This window comes from Planococcus citri, chromosome 2, assembly GCF_950023065.1.
Source record: "Planococcus citri chromosome 2, ihPlaCitr1.1, whole genome shotgun sequence".
NCBI lineage: Eukaryota > Metazoa > Arthropoda > Insecta > Hemiptera > Pseudococcidae > Planococcus > Planococcus citri.
Window position 1 is genome coordinate 83,411,858 of NC_088678.1, and position 16,657 is coordinate 83,428,514.

At 35.1% G+C, this 16,657-nt stretch overlaps 1 protein-coding gene across 12 annotated transcripts in view; it reads right to left on the minus strand.

Moving 5' to 3' along the window:
- Nucleotides 1-16,657, minus strand: part of rg (rugose) — a 179,152-nt gene that overhangs the window by 29,550 nt on the left and 132,945 nt on the right. For all 12 annotated transcript variants that reach the window (XM_065353646.1, XM_065353652.1, XM_065353655.1 and 9 more), the window contains one exon: nt 1,898-2,015. In XM_065353646.1, the coding sequence (XP_065209718.1) occupies nt 1,898-2,015 (118 nt within the window). The remainder of the gene's footprint in view (nt 1-1,897; nt 2,016-16,657) is intronic.

Below are 16,657 nucleotides of genomic sequence, written 5' to 3' on the forward strand. Positions count from 1 at the left end.
TTCAGTTTTTTTTTTTTTTTTTACCTAAACAGAAGAGAAGAAATAATTATAACCCTTCTAAGAATAGGTAACTCTAAAATCACACACAACCATCTCTATCAAAAAATTCCAAAACCCCCTGTCAATTCCGTGAAAATGAACCTACATCCATCCAACATTTACTATTCACCTGTCCTAAATTACAGCAAAAAAGACCATCTCTCCAAATAGACCCAAATTCAATGACCATCCCTGACAATCCTTCTGAAATCCAAAAATTTAAAAACCTACTAAAAAAAACACCAACCTAATAAACCAAATCTAAATCCTTCTCTCCTCGGGTGTAATAATCCTGCAATATTATAAACACTCAAAAAAAAAAAGTTTTTTTTTTAAATTTTGAGTTTGGGAATTTTAGGACATACATAGGTAGGTACCTACGTATACCATAAATATTTTTACAAATTCGAAAAATCTGTTTTTTTGTTGAAAATATGCTTTTTTTTGGTAACCGAGATCAGTCATTAAAATACAGATTTTGAAATGTTTTTACTTAGTTTCACATTTTATGGTCTTTTTGAAGAAGTTTCTCAAAATTGGTCAAATAAATTGTGACAAAAATAGAAATGCGGTCCAGAAAAATATATCAGAACGTTTTCACCCTGAGTTTATAAATTATTTCAAACAACCCCTAAGATTGTTCAAAAGATATTGAATTTTATGATATCACAAAATTGTCAAGTTTTCACAGATCTACCTCTATCGATGGAAGTTTTAAAATTTCGTAAGTTTGCTTCTCGAGTCAGATTTTTGAAAATTTTCAAATCCGATTCAACTCACCAAAAAACGACTTTTGGAGCATAGGTGGGGGAATTTCATTGCAACGTGAAATCTTAACCCTTTCTCAAAAGAAATTACCTATCAAGTTTTACAACAAAAAAAACTCCTATTCAGGGTGTCTAACAAAATTCCCAGACAAAAAATTATGATTTTTTCTTGATTTTTTATGATCTATTTTTCACTTTTTACCGCATGAAAATACCCCCCCCCCCTCCCAAAAATAAATACCTAACTTGAAAGTGCGGCAACATTTTTTCGTGAATTTTTTGCCTTAATTATTTCCATTTGCTTGACGTCCGGGAGGGAGGGGGAAGCTCCCTCCTGCCTCTCCTACCGGAAGGGCCCTAAATAGTCTATTTACTCTTACTTGTCGAACAGGGTGGCCATTTTTTACAGGATCAAAAATTATATATTTCAGTTTTGTTTATTTTTCTGATTTTTTTGACCCTTTTTTCATTTTATTGGCTTTTTAAAAACGACTTTTTCATGACTTTCATGACCGTTAGACATCGGCATTTTCTTGTTCCAGAATTCGAAACTATATGACAACACGACAGACATTCTTTTCAGTACCTTAACTGGCTGTATAGATTGCATAAAATCAAATGGCCGATTGTCGGATCATTTCTGATGTATTACCTATTGTGCCAATAACTGTCACACTACTCGTATTACGAAAAATACAGACAATTCGTTGCAGGGTGATTTGTAGACGAAAGAGCTGAATTGAATCCACCGTTTTGGGTTAATAATAGATACACGTATTATAGGCTATCTACATACAATACTTTATTCTATATTATGCGTATTTATTCAGTTTTCAACCCAAGAAATCTGCGGGTCGAATACGCGAAGAAAAATGATTATTATCGTACAAATGTACATTAATTACGCTGGTCAACGACGACGCGACCGACGCTTTGACATAATCACATAATGCAAAAATCACGATGAGACAAAAACAGCATCATCGGCTATCTCGATTTTTGCGGTCGTCGTTCATTTTAATAGCTCTACACGTGTACTTAAATAGTTAGTTATACGTGCTAGCTACATATGTAAATCAAATTCAACTTACTTCGACTGGCCAGGAATATTTCGATGGCGACATTTTGTAACAAATATCGTCTGGCGAAGATGGCTCTGATTTCGGAAAAATACCATTTGCCGTGCAAATGATCGCAATATTTCACAACCTGCGAACAAGATGAAAAAAAGGCGCGGTTTTAATATTAATAATATAAATAGCCTATTAAATCGCTCGTGCCGTGCTCACTGTATACGTTACGTATACATTATTATAGAGATACCGGCCGCTTAATTAGTATAAATGACGATGATTTTACTCATAATAAGAGCCATAAGATAAATCTAACAACGTTATACTCGTACGAGGATATGGTAGATAAAGGTAAAAAGATAGCTGTAATATTATGCTCGTGCGGAGATACTCGTATGCATATCAGACTGTTAAACTTTTCGTCTCTCGATGAGAGATGGGTTATTTGATACACGATCACGATATCTTAGGCTTGGTCTGGCCCATAACTGTGAGCATATCGTAAATGAGCAGTGGGCAGTGGGCAACGATCGGCAGGGTCGCGCAATTCAGAGGAGTGAGCTCCGCAGGTACTCGTATTTTGCAAATCGCAATCTGACAATATCTAGTACGATGTGTAATTCGTGATCGTCACGATTAAAACACGAATCAGTTCGAGAAGAGAGGTGCAACAAGAAGATGGAGTGGAAAAAAAATAAAAGAATAACGTTCGATATGCGGATGGATTATAAAAATACTGCAATAGGGTTCATCGTCGTCGTCGCAGTCTTCGAGAGTTTCAGCCACATAATAAGAGCTGGAGATGCCAAAGGAGAGCAGCGAGTCGAGTTCGCGGTTGAAGCTGCACACACAGCTCCAAGGAGAAGGATGGTGTATTGCAGTATTGGTATTTGGTACGTCTACCTCGAGTGAAAAAAAAATAGAGAGAAAGATAAAAAAAACGAAAACGAAACCAAAAAAAAAACGACGACCAAGACGACGGAGAATGAGTTGAAAAACAACAATTTTACAACGCTATTACAATCTGATAAAACAATACTGCTCTGGACAACCTGCTGGCATATTTTGTCATAATTTATACGAAATGAATGTCCGTTCGAAATGTATGGCGATCACACCTGCTGTGCAGTTTTCCAAGTCTCCGATCCTTTTCCAGTCTCTTCATCATTATTTTATTTATTTTACGCGCGAGTATTATTTGTTTTATTTATTTATTTATTTATTATTATTATTTTTTTTACATCCATTACGAAGCCGCAGAGTTCAGATTACGCATCTTTCGTGTTACTCTGTCTGCCATCTCCGTTCCCTCAATGGTATAGGTATATCTCTACCTTAAATACTTCTATTTTCACACATACACAGACACACTGGCTCAGGCACAGGCGCCATCATCACGTAGATAATTTCTACGTGCATAATAAAGCTAACTCATATACTCGTACTTATGTATGTATGTGTGCATTGGACGAAGGGGTAAAATGCATTCTTCACGGGCTGCTAGATACGAGCATAATCATGGCGAGTTCGCGAGAGGCGATAAAAATTATTCGTCTGAAAATTAACATGTCGTATATGCAAATGCATAAGTAAACCTATAGGTAGAGACCTCCACCGAGTTATAATCTTTCTGCGAGTACATATGTCTTAGTTCCTGAAGAGATAACCCACCTCACCACTCACCACTCATTAAAGCACTTGTACAATTGTACATATTACATGCAACATCGTCTTGTTGAATCGTAGGTATTTGCCCACATCAAACAAAATCAATGCGTCACGAGTAAAATGTATGTAATGTATGTATGTACCTATGTTGGATGCTGAAATGTCGACTGTCAGCATCATCGTCGATTGACGTTTGCAACATAATCTAATTATAACATCACGTAGGTAAGCTCGGAAGATTAGTTGAAATCGAAGCATAGGTAGGCTATACATATAGGGGTGATTTCATCGTAAATCCCATAAAGCGCCGCCGCCGCCAACTCAAACATATTCAAATCCTTTTTGCGCGAAAAAAAAATCGTTTTCGAGTTCGCGAAATTTACATCTGCAATCTGCAGACAGAAGGCAATGCAAACCAGGAAATACCTACAGCGAAGAGATTAAGTTTTTATTAATTAAAAACTCTTATTAGCATTTTAATCGCGCATAAATTATCGAACCAGTTGATGATTCTGATTTGCGTTTTAATCGAGTTAACCTAATTAATAGCTATCCGTTGAAAAAACTAGTCAATCCGTACGTATTTTTCATTTTTTCACTAATTACGTACCTACCTACTGCTTTGAATCGAGGATATGGAGCAAAAAATTTCAATCTGAAGACTTCTCGGAAAGAAAAAATATTTCAATCATTTCACGAAAACAAATCATCACTCGGAATGGAAATTGCAAAACTCATGGTGTGCAGGAAACATAAAGTCGTATTCAGTAGCTCATTTTGCTCATTTTTTTTTCATTTACCGGAGTACATGCCTCCATAAAGTAACTCACAAAGAAAATTTTCAGTAGTCTAGTCGAATGTTTGAACGACTCGCGAAGAAATTAGTATTTTCAAAACCACAAATTTTTGAAAAAAAAAACTCCGAAAAATGGGATTGGGATTTTCTACTTAATTTTAGAAATCATTAAATCATTCATCCTAATGAGATCCCACCTGCCAATAATATAGTTGGAGAGTGGAGACCCATCTTGCGACCCGAGTGTTGAGAACTATTTTTCATGCTGAGCCCAAATTTTTCAAAAATAGGGTGTTTTTATTTCAGAAAAAATAACTCAACTTGAAACCTCACGAATACTTATGTATCACATAGGTACGAAATAAGGAGAATTCCAAGAAATCATGAGGGACGAACAATTACATATTATCAGTTAATTCAGCAGCATTTTTGTCTTAAGATTATTGAAAGTTACCAAAAATTATCACCAAAATACAAAAAGTATATCCAGGAATTTAGTGAAAATTTTTCAAAAATTTGTTGAAAGATCGTAAAAATAGTTGGAACAGACTGAAAATTAATATCTAAAAAAAATTGCGAAAATTGAACAACTCAAATATGAGAAAAAATGTTAAAAATTACGAAAAATTGATCAAATATTATCAAAATTGAATAAGATTATGAAAATACGCGAAAATTCACTCTTATAAACTTAAAATTTGCAAACAAACTACTTTGAAGTTAATTTCAGTAAAATTTACAAAAAAAATCTAAAACCTGCCAAAATTTGATAAAATGTCTCGAACTTTACAAAAATTGAGCAATTATTCGCAAAATTTCGAGCAAGATCGTCGAAACTGCAGAAAGCACTATAAAATTTGTCAAAAACTGACTTTTCATGTAGGTACTGAAAATTATGATAAATTTTGCAGGTGCTTGAAAATCTGTTAAAATGTCATGAAAATATAAGGAACTTGGAAACAATTGAAATTCGATAAAATATCTGCATTGAGTAAATTATTTCCCAAGAACGCTTTAAAATTTGTCAAAATGCTGAAAATGATGGAAAATTGATCATCTAACAAGGGAACCTCTTGAGGTGTCCGCCTCCGGTTTGAACGGAACCGCGATTTTTGGAAAGAGCATGTTCTAAAACCCCCAAATCCAAATTTTCAGCTGCCCAAGTTCATTTTTCGATTTTTGGCGAATTTTTGAAAATCCAAAATTGACTATTTTGGTGATTTATGCTTTTTTTTTAAAAAAAAGGTACGTACTTGCTCAGTAAAAATGTTCAAAATAAGTCCAAAAACTGATATTAACCCCCCAAATCCAAATTTCGCCATTTCCAGCCATTTTGGAGCCTCCAGAGCTATTTTTCAATTTCTCCAGAATTTTCAATTTGCTCCAGAAGGCGTGAATATGAAGTTGGGCAGCTAAAAATCGAGTTGTGTGTTATACTCGACCTGTTTAACGAATTTATCCACATTTGAGTCGATTCTGGAGCGGACACCTCAAGAGTGGTTTTTTGACCAGATATTTTTCAAAATAAAAATATTCAAAAATCAAAAATTTCTCGTATGCGAAAAAATATTCGAAATTTGCGCGAATCGCTGTATTTCGTCATTAATTAACCACACGAGATCGAATTTCGCCATTTCCAGCCTTTCTTGGGCCTCCCTTTAATTTTTGAATATTTTTATTTTGAAAAAAAGCTGGTCAAAAAACCACTCTTGAAGTGTCCGCTCCAGAATCGGCTCAAATGTGGATAAATTCGTTAAACAGGTCGAGTATAACACACAATTCGATTTTTAGCTGCCCAACTTCATATTTACGCCTTCTGGATCAAATTGAAAATTCTGAAGAAATTGAAAAATCGCACTGGAGGCTCCAGAATGGCTGGAAATGGCGGAACTCGGCCTAAGGGGGTTTGTTTGTGTTCAAAATACAGCGATTCGCGCAAATTTCAAAAATTTTCTCACAAACGAGGAATTTTTGGTTTTTGGATATTTTTATTTTGAAAAAAAGCTGGTCAAAAAACCACTCTTGAGGTGTCCGCTCCAGAATCTGCTCAAATGTGGATAAATTCGTTAAACAGCTCGAGTATAACACACAATTCGATTTTTAGCTGCCCAACTTCATATTCACGCCTTCTGGAGCAAATTGAAAATTCTGGAGAAATTGAAAAATTGCGCTGGAAGCTCCAGAATGGCTGGAAATGGCGAAATTTGGATTTGGGGGGTTAATATCAGTTTTAAGACTTATTTTGAACATTTTTTCTGATCAAGTACGTACTTTTTTTTAAAAAAAAAGCATAAATCACCAAAACAGCCAATTTTGGATTTTCAAAAATTCGCCAAAAATCGAAAAATGAACTTGGGAAGCTGAAAATTTGTATTTGGGGGTTTTAGAACATGCTCGTTCCAAAAATCGCGGTCCTGCTCAAATCGGAGGCGGACGCCTCAAGAGGTTCCCTTGTAAGCAAAACTGAAGAAAATTGTAAAATGGCCACAAAAATTACCTACTGAAAGTTAAAATTTCCCAAAATTGATGAAATTTCATTAAAGGCGAGTGAAAAATTAGAATTAGATCACGTCGTTTATTTAAAAAAAGTGATTTGTGAACGGAAATCATGGCTCATCATTATTTTTTTGAATTACGAACGAAGAAATGATTCGAATCGAGGATTATGAATGAAGTTCAAAAAATGATTCAAATCACGACATTCTTGATTCCAATCGTGATTTGAATTGAATCATGATTGAAAAAATTGAAAACAATCAAAAAAATAAAAATTAAAAATTAAACAATTTTTTAAAACTTACAAAAATTAAATTTCTAAACCTCTTTTCGATCCTTCACCCTCAAATTTTTAGGATTTGAAAAAATGCAAACCTGTTTTTCCCGAAGCAAGGACGCAAAATTTTAGGAAAAATTTTTGAATTATTCGGGTCCTCGGTGTTTTTGAAAAAAGTTTTAGAGCATGTTCTTCAAATATTTCTGGATAATTTCCAGATTTTTGATGATTTTATTCTCAAAATTCTCCAATTTTGGAGGGAAATTGCAAACAAATCCGGCATGTTTTTTATGTTTCCTGAAGGGCGAAACCAAACTTTGTTGATTTTCTAGGTTTTCCATAGAATGGACCACGTTTGAGACAGCTTCGACATGAGCGAGAAAAAGTACATTTTTTCGATTATTTCTAAAAATAAACTTTTATTCGACCACCATTTTTTTCCACCAGAGAAATTGGTTGAAAATGAATTTTTTCTCACTCACGACGAAAGTAGGCTCCCGAATAGCGTTTTCAAATGATAAAACTTACATCGAAGATTCAATAAAGATCTGCCCCTTTTTCATAACTTTTTAACAGTTTTTTGCAACAGTGATCTGTATTTTTTGATAACCGACCACCGACGTAGAATTATATGTAGGTAAACACTTCTAAGAAAGATGGACCCTCGCAAAAGAGGCACTAGGGCTTTATTCGGATGATGGCGAATAATGAATTATGCGTCGCTTCGTGCACGTCTGCTCGTAATGAATCAAATACCACGCTTGTGTACATATATTCTCGGAGTATACGAATGATGCTGTACTAATGTTAATGACAACAGCACGTGCGAAATTCTCACATTACACGCCGGTACAAGGTAGGTAAAGATATAGGGATACGACGAACACAGGTAAACATGGGTAAAGGGCAAAGGTACACTCTACACTCGTATGAGGCAAAGAAAGGAATAATCGTGCGTATAACGCACGGTTGCATATTGCATAGTGCATACTGTGAGTGTGAACTAATTTGCGAGTGTACAGTGTGCTGTATTGCTAATAGATCGATACAAACGAATAGATACAATATATTATGGGTGGGACTGGGACCCTGCAACAATCGCCATTTACAGATAATCGTTTAATCCGGCTTCAAGAGGTGTACTCGAAAGGTAGGCAAGGCATGTATGTACTCGTACTGCTGCTCATATAAGCAGTTACATTAATTCAATTATCGTAGACATTAATTAAATGCCACCCACATGATATAATTTATAACCTCGATCGAATATTTGTTCGTTATTCGCTAATTATTTATATTTATGTATTCCGTACTATATTGCATTGGCCTACAAAGTCAGTCTTTCCACACCCGAAGCTACCTATATACGATAAAAACGAGTTTGCTTTAAAAAATTTGTAGGTACTCGTAATTTGGCATTTGGTACTTGAAACAACAGGTGAATTTTGGAAGACAACGCGAGACGAGCGTTGAACAGATTACAAATCAATTAAAAAGAGATTGCCTTAAATACACCTAAGTAACTAATTAAGGAACGATCTCCTTCACTTCGTCTCACCTTTAGTCGCAGCTGGATGAATTCGGTTCGTCATTTTGTCAATGATGTACTTACCTTAATTTGCAAAGTTAGCATTTTCCACCTCCCACCCTCCAAAAGTTGCGGAGGCACGCTACAGCTCTCGAAAGTTGTAAGTCCACAATTTATTATTTTTGTTCCAAAAGTCCTATTTTTTTTGCCAAACTTGCCGATAAGGTTCTGATTTTTTTTCTGCAAAATTTTCCCAGTGTCCATTTTGTAGTGAAAATTATCAAAGGGGTTAGGGGTCAATTTTTACCAAAACTGTACAAAATTCCCGTTTTTTTATCAAAATTGTCAGAGAAAGTAAATGTTTGGCGAGTTGACTAAAAATTGCAATGTTTTTTCATCAAAATTCTCAGGAAGTAATTTTTTGATAAAATAGTCAAATGGTCGTAATTTTTATCAAAATTAATCAAAAATTTTTACTTCTTTGCCAAAAGAGTTCAAAAAACAATGATTTTTGCCTTGCCTGCCTAAAACGTTCTCTTTATTTCTTTCCAAATTTACCTAACAAAAGTCTTGTTATTAACAAAATTGCTAAAAAGGCTTCTTTACTCAGTCAAATTTCATTTTCCCCTTAATTCTTTCATTTTTGAGGTATTTTTGAGAAAAAAGGCAAAATCCTCATTTGGAAAATCTCAAATTAGAGACACATGAATTATATGAAAATGACGCCAAAAACAACTATGAAAACAAAATTTTGAAAAATGGGGGGGATTGTCATTTTCGTGTCTATTTACGTAGGTATCTACTTTTCTTGAAATTTCATTTTTTCCAAAAATTTTCACCTTGAAAGTCCAAACATGACAAAAAATGACGAAAAAGCACGGATTTTGCAAGATTTTGATTTTTTTGAGCATGTTGCACCGATTTTTGAGCTCCACAAAAAATATGTATAAATGTTGGGTGTAACTAAATTTCTGATAAAATTTCCTAAAGGGCCCCTCCTGGTTTTTTTCTACGATTTTTTGAAATTTTCAGCCGCTTAACCCACCCCCTCCCTACAATATGAACTTTTTTTAAATTCCACATTCGCACCTACGTGGTGGCTAGTTTCTAAGAAAGTTTCAAAATTTTTGGACCACCCCCTCCGAAGAATGAGAATATTGAATTTTGAACACGTACGGACGCATTTCTCGGGTTGGGGTGCGGAGGGGGGTTCAGCTAAAAAAAAAATTGGAATGGTTTTACATCAAAAGTGAGTTTCGTCAAAATTGGAGAAATTGCTGATTTCATTATCTTACCCTGAAAGGCTCTTTTACCAAATTGGTCTAAAATAGTCCGGCATATGACAATAAGAGTATTGCACTCCCCCCCCGCCGCCGATCCACCAGGACAACTTTTTTCTTGAAGGGGACATCCTAAGGAACATTTTAAAGCAAACTTGTCCAAAAAAAAGTGGGCCTTACTGACAAAATGGCGGCCATTTTGATTGACAGGTCAGCCGAAATTGCAGATTTTGCGTTTCAACATAGGATTTGCACGATATTATTCAAACCTTACAAAGGTAGATCGAAAGATCATGCAAAAATTTATCACCTGTCAAAATTTCAAGCGCTAAAGTGTGTTTTTCGATTTTTGGTGAATTTTTGAAAATCCAATTTAGGCCAAAATGAGGGGAAAAATCAAAATTTTACCAAATTGACCAAGAAAGCTGAAATTTGGGATATACCCTACTTTCGAAATGCCAAATGGATTGGAAACGATTTCAACCCGTTTTGAGCAGTTCTGGAGCCTTCAGCAGATTTTTGAAACTCGAAATTCCCACAAAGTTCCATCTAACTGGAGTTGTAAAGCTGAAATTTATTCTAAAAACTAATTGCAATACGCTACGAAGTACTGAAGGTAAATTTCAAGTCGTTTTGGAGCCTCCAGCAACTTTTTGAAAATTCCTGAAGCCTCCAGCAGATTTTTGAAATTTTAAATTTTCACAAAGTTTCATCAAGTGGAGATGGAAAGCTAAAATTTATTCTACACTCAAATTTTAACACCCTCTGAAGATGACTTCAGGTGGGTTCAAGTCATTTTAGATCCTCCAGCGGCTTTTTTGAAAATTACTGGAGCCTCCAGTAGATTTTTGAAACTCGAAATTCCCGCAACATTAATTTATCAAATGGAGTTGGCGAACTTTTAAATTTACTTCGCAGACTACATGGTGGTTTCAAATCGTTTTGAAGCTTCCAGCTATTATTAGGAAATTTTAATTTTCCAAAAAAACGCCATACAACCTTTCAAAAAGTCGCTGAAGGCTCCAAAAGACTTGAAATCCACCTGAAGTCATCTTCAGAGGGTGTTAAAATTGGAGTGTAGAGTAAATTTTAGCTTTCCATCTCCACTTGATGAAACTTTGTGAAAATTTAAAATTTCAAAAATCTGCTGGAGGCTTCAGGAATTTTCAAAAAGCTGCTGAAGGCTCTAAAACGACTTGAAATTTACCTTCAGTACTTCGTAGCGTATTGCAATTAGTTTTTAGAATAAATTTCAGCTTTACAACTCCAATTAGATGGAATTTTGTGGGAAGTTGGAGTTTCAAAAATCTGCTGGAGGCTCTAGAACTGCTCAAAACGGGTTGAAACCGTTTCCAATCGATTTTGCATGTCGAAAATAGGGTATATCCCAAATTTCAGCTTTCTGTTGGAAAATTCATAAACTCGAGAAAAGTAACAAACAACTATTTTACTTTCAATAAAAATAAAGAAAAATATTTGAAAAGTTTGAACTTTTCAAATGAAGTTCAACAAATTATTTACATCGTAAATCGCGACATATTTATCGAATCATAGTCAATACACGAATGACCTTTCTCGTAAATATTATTCTAACCAAAAAAATATAAATTTTGAGACACACGACAGCCGAATATAAATGGAAAAACATAACGGTGGCGGATGCACATCGGATGCAGTGCCACAACAACTTTTTGAAAACAAATTAACAAAATAATATTAACCAAAATCATAACACACCCCCTCAAAATTAACTTCTAAACCGTCAATAAATAAACCAAAAAATGATAAAGGTAAGTACACATAAACAAAGAAAACAAAGTTTAACACACAATTATTTTTAAAAAAATAGAACTAAATTAAACGTAAAATCATCTTGAATGAATTGTAAATAAGTATAAATAGTCTATTGAAGAAGAAACCAGAAGTTGATTTTGTCCAAATATTTGTTGCTTGTGAGTTCTTAAAAGTACATTTTTGAAAGTTATCTACATCGTTGTTTAAAAAATACAGAACACTAGGATCTACAGAACATCGTTTTGAACTAACTAAATAATTTAAATTCATAACATAATCATTCGATAATGAAATTAAAATATTTTTCACGAATTGTTTCGGATAATTTAATAACTTGACGATCAAGAAAACATATGCAAAAATGCAACGCAAAATGTCCCTTGACATAAAATACCACTGGTCCCTTTCTACCACACCATCATTTATACAATTATAAACCTTTTTATCATTCTTCACTTCAATGTAACCACTATCCTTCGAACTTTTAAGATTACTTTTCAAAGACGTATTGAAGATAAACTCCACATCGTACAACTCAAATGAATTACCAAGATGACCAAAAACCATTTTCATATTTTTCAAAATTTTATTTGCATCAAATAATGCAAAAGTAACCAGAAGCGAAATGATTCGAGAAATACTCCAATTCAAAATCGTAAAAATTAGTAGCAAAAACAATGCCACGAAAAGAATTATCATCGAAATCATACCACCAATGATCAATGTAATATCAGACGTTTTTACACTGCCATCCAAAACCAAATTTATTTTCAACTCGTCTTTTGTGTCACTACTTCTTTCACTCTTTTTGACAAAATTCTCACATTCTAACGTTTCTTTTTCTCTAACTGGGAAAGCTACATTGACAACATCAGAAAATACCCCCTCTTCAATGGAGCTTTTAACAGAGTTTTCCTTTACCAGAACGTTTTCCATCAACTGATTTAAACTAGGATCAACAAGGGGTTTAATAACCTCGTCATCATACGTTTCTGAATTTTTAATCAATTTAAATCTCACAACAAATCGACCATTTCTATCAGTATTTACGTTAGTTGCATTCAAATTTCGATCAACAATACGCGGATTCTCGTCAAGAATTAACTTGTTTCCTAAAGCAAGAAATGCTGAGACAGACAGTAAGTTTTGGGTTGAATCTGATACAAAATCAACATTTTTCATACTGTAAGCAACACCATTTTCGTTCTCTACCCATAATTCACCGATTGATTTACAACCTTGTCCAACTACCCGATTATTTTTATCGTTACCTGGTACGCATTTCTCGTTTATTAGAATGCCGGGGATGTTCACCAAGTGATTTGATATACCGAAATCAATTATAAAAGTCACGTAATCATCCTTTGAAATTTTTACCGCAGAAGAATCAGAAATTCTGGGAATTGTATCACCGAGGCGTATGTTAAACAAAGTTGTACCAAATTTTTCCCCACTATTTTTACCGTTCGACGCTAATCTTAAATTTGGATTTACATCATGAGAAAACCTTCCAATTGACCCATTTGTCCAATGACAATTTGAATTCTTAAATGCCGTAAATGAGGGTGTACAATTATTACTATCTCTACTATTATAAGAACCAGAACCAAAATTCCTTGTATTTACCTTGTTCCCATAAAAACGACAATTTCTACCAATACGGCCAAAGCCGTTGCATCGGTAGCATCTAAACTGACCAGAAAATGAACTACGTGAATGTGAACCTACACTATTCCTCTGAAAACTATCGCTCACCATATTTCCTAACTTTTCGTCACTGAAAAATTCACCTAATTACCTCCCAAGAAAAATGAACCGTTACCTCATTCGTCGTTTGATTTGTAAATATTTACCACTATTCACCAGAACTATTAGTTACCTCGCAAAATTCGTTGTTACAAACGCGTTTTTTTAAAAAAAATCTACAAGTACATACGTTGACTTGAAACAAAAACTTTTACCATCCCAGTGAACCAAAATATACGAGTACTTTTTGCCGTTGCCGCGTTACTCAAAATCGTCGTCGTCAACCAGCATTATTTTGTTTTACTTGGTCGTTTTTACTATGTTGTCGTCGCCAAATTACTCGTCGTTGGCGTTGCGTCGTTTATCGTTGTTACCACAATCGTTACAATTCTCGCCGATTTCACCATTTGAAAAATTCGTTGGATCGTTTCAAAATATCGCACGTTAACCAAAGAAATCGTTTCTATCGTTTTACCAAATTCGCGTTTGCTATGTAGTATGTCGCTGTCACCAAAATCGTTAAAAAAATCATTGTCGCAAACCGAATTCACTCTTTTTACAACGTTACAAATTCGTCGTCGTCGTTGTCGTTATTCACTACCTTACCGGACCTGAGATACGATAAAACCGTATTTACTCGACTCAAAAACTTGTCGTCGAAAGAATACACCTAAAACGTCGAAGCTACAAAAGCCAACAACACACGTCGTCGAACCAAACCAAAAATACCAACGTCTTCTTCGTCGAAATAAACTACAGGTGTCGTCCGAAAATCAGAAAACCACCGCTCTGTGTACCATGTTGGGAAATTCAACTTTGAAATCGCGAATTGAAACTTGAAGACATTTACGAAAATAATAACTCAAAGGTTAACGAACCTTTTAACAAGTTTATTTACAAATATATTGACAATAGAACGGTCAACAAACGAATAACCGCTTGAATGACGATCAAAAATGATCGTAAGGTTGAATATTTAACCACTTTTGGTGGCCGATAATTTCTACTCACGATAAACGCATATTTTACACAAAATAATAACCAAAAACCAAATATTTCTCAACACTTTCTTGGTCAATTTGGTAAAATTTTGATTGTTTCTCTCATTTTTGGCCTAAATTGGATTTTCAAAAATTCACCAAAAATCGAAAAACGCACTTTAGCAATTGAAATTTTGACAGGTGATAAATTTTTGCATGATGTTTCGATTTACTTTTGTAAGGTTTGAAAAATTTCGTGCAAGTCCTATGTTGAAACGCAAAATTTGCAATTTCGGCTGGCCTGTCAATCAAAATGGCCGCCATTTTGTAAGTATGGCCCATTTTTTTGGGCAAGTTTGCTTTAAAATGTTCCTTAGGATGTCCCCTTCAAGAAAAAAGTTGTCCCGGAGGATCGGCGGAGGGGGGTGCAATATGTATTACTCCTACTGTCATATGCCGGACTAAAAAGCTGAAATTCGGTTTGTGCCCTATTTCCGACCTCCCGAGTCAATTGGTCATGAATTCGAACCATACTGATGGAGCCTCCAATGGATTTTCGGATTTTCTAGTGTTCGATAAAACGCTGCAAGTGGGGTGAAAATGAACCTCAGCGCCTGCAGTAATCTGGAATTTACCCTATTTTTGACCCATTCGATCAATTAAGGCATAATGTATACCTATTTTCAAAACCTTTTCGTGTTGGTTCGAATCCAAAATTTTCTCCAGTCGTTATTTTTGAAAAAAAAAAAATGAAGATCTGTTGAAGGATTCAGAACGGTTCGAAACCATCACCAACGGACTCGGGGTGTCGAAAATGGGATACAAACTAATTTTCAGATTACTGGGCCAATTTGGTAAAATTTCAATTTTTTCCCACTTTCGGCCCAAATTCGAATGAATTTCAGCACCTGAAATTTTGGCGGGTGGGGTATTTCGAGGTCCAATCCGCCTATTGTGAAGTCCACATTCGACCATTCCCCAGTTCAGATGAAATGCGCAGGTTACAGAACTTGCCCTACAAAGACATAAGACCATCCATAATTCCATAGGGTAACCATGAAAGAAAACTCGATATCGAGCTCACTCGTAATAGTAATTTAATACGAAAAATTTGATAATCGTCACGCGTTTTAAATGATATTTAAACGAGCGCCAGCTTGCAGGGTGTCGATAGGTAGACGCTACGAGCAACCGAGTTTGTTTTTGTCGAACGTTGATTACACTTTTTGATGGTTTAACCCCTGCGGGCTATTATCTTAGCCCTTTGTCGAGCAAACACGCCACGATCGACGATGATTATCGTATCTTCGGCAGCAGCCCACACTACACAGCCGCAGTTGCACTCCTCGTGTTTAGTAATAGTCGAGATAGAACACGACACTCGAGATTCCCCTCTTGGTGTTTTTGCTTATTGTTATTTTGTATGAATTACTTGTCATCGGCGCGGCGCGACCCGAATCGACATTTCATCGAGGTGGGTCGCCGGTCGCACTACCACATCTCGCCACCGTTAATTATTCTCGTAAGGTCAGTCTAATTAAAAAATCTCTGCACGTGTCATTTTTCATTGAATTCACGATCATTTCCTGAAATTTTGACTCGTAAATTGTTTCAATCATTTTGGCCAAATTTTCAGACAGATATTGGAAGAAAGAAATCTTTCTTTTTCTTAATTAGAATTACAATTGTGATTCATGATTTTCATTTTCGATTTTTTATTTTTTAGTACTCGCTCACGTCCTGATTTTTTGGAAGTGTTTGAAGATCTCAGAGAACGAGTAGAGGTAGTCTCCGGAAGGAACTTGAATTTAATACAAGGATGGAGGAGAAATAGAATAAGAAGATATACAATGAAGCTTACTTGGAGTAAGTAATCAAGTATAAAGACCCCAAAATGCAGGTGTAAGAATAAAAAAATTGGAAAAAAAATCAATCTGACGAGTGTGTAGTAATAGTAGGTATAGATAGATTTATCGAAATAATAGTCGGATTAAGATACAGATAAGGTATAAGTTTCGAGTGGAATATTGTTGCATGGAGTTGAGAACGGGTATTAAAAGGGGATTAAGGTACCCGACACAGACTCACATATAGGATGAGAAAAGCATAGAAGTACATAAATGTAGTACAACTGCGGGACAATAATAGAGAGGCAGTTGGCGTAAAAGAAGTACATTTTACATGAAAGGGCACACGGGTTAGATCGAATCAGA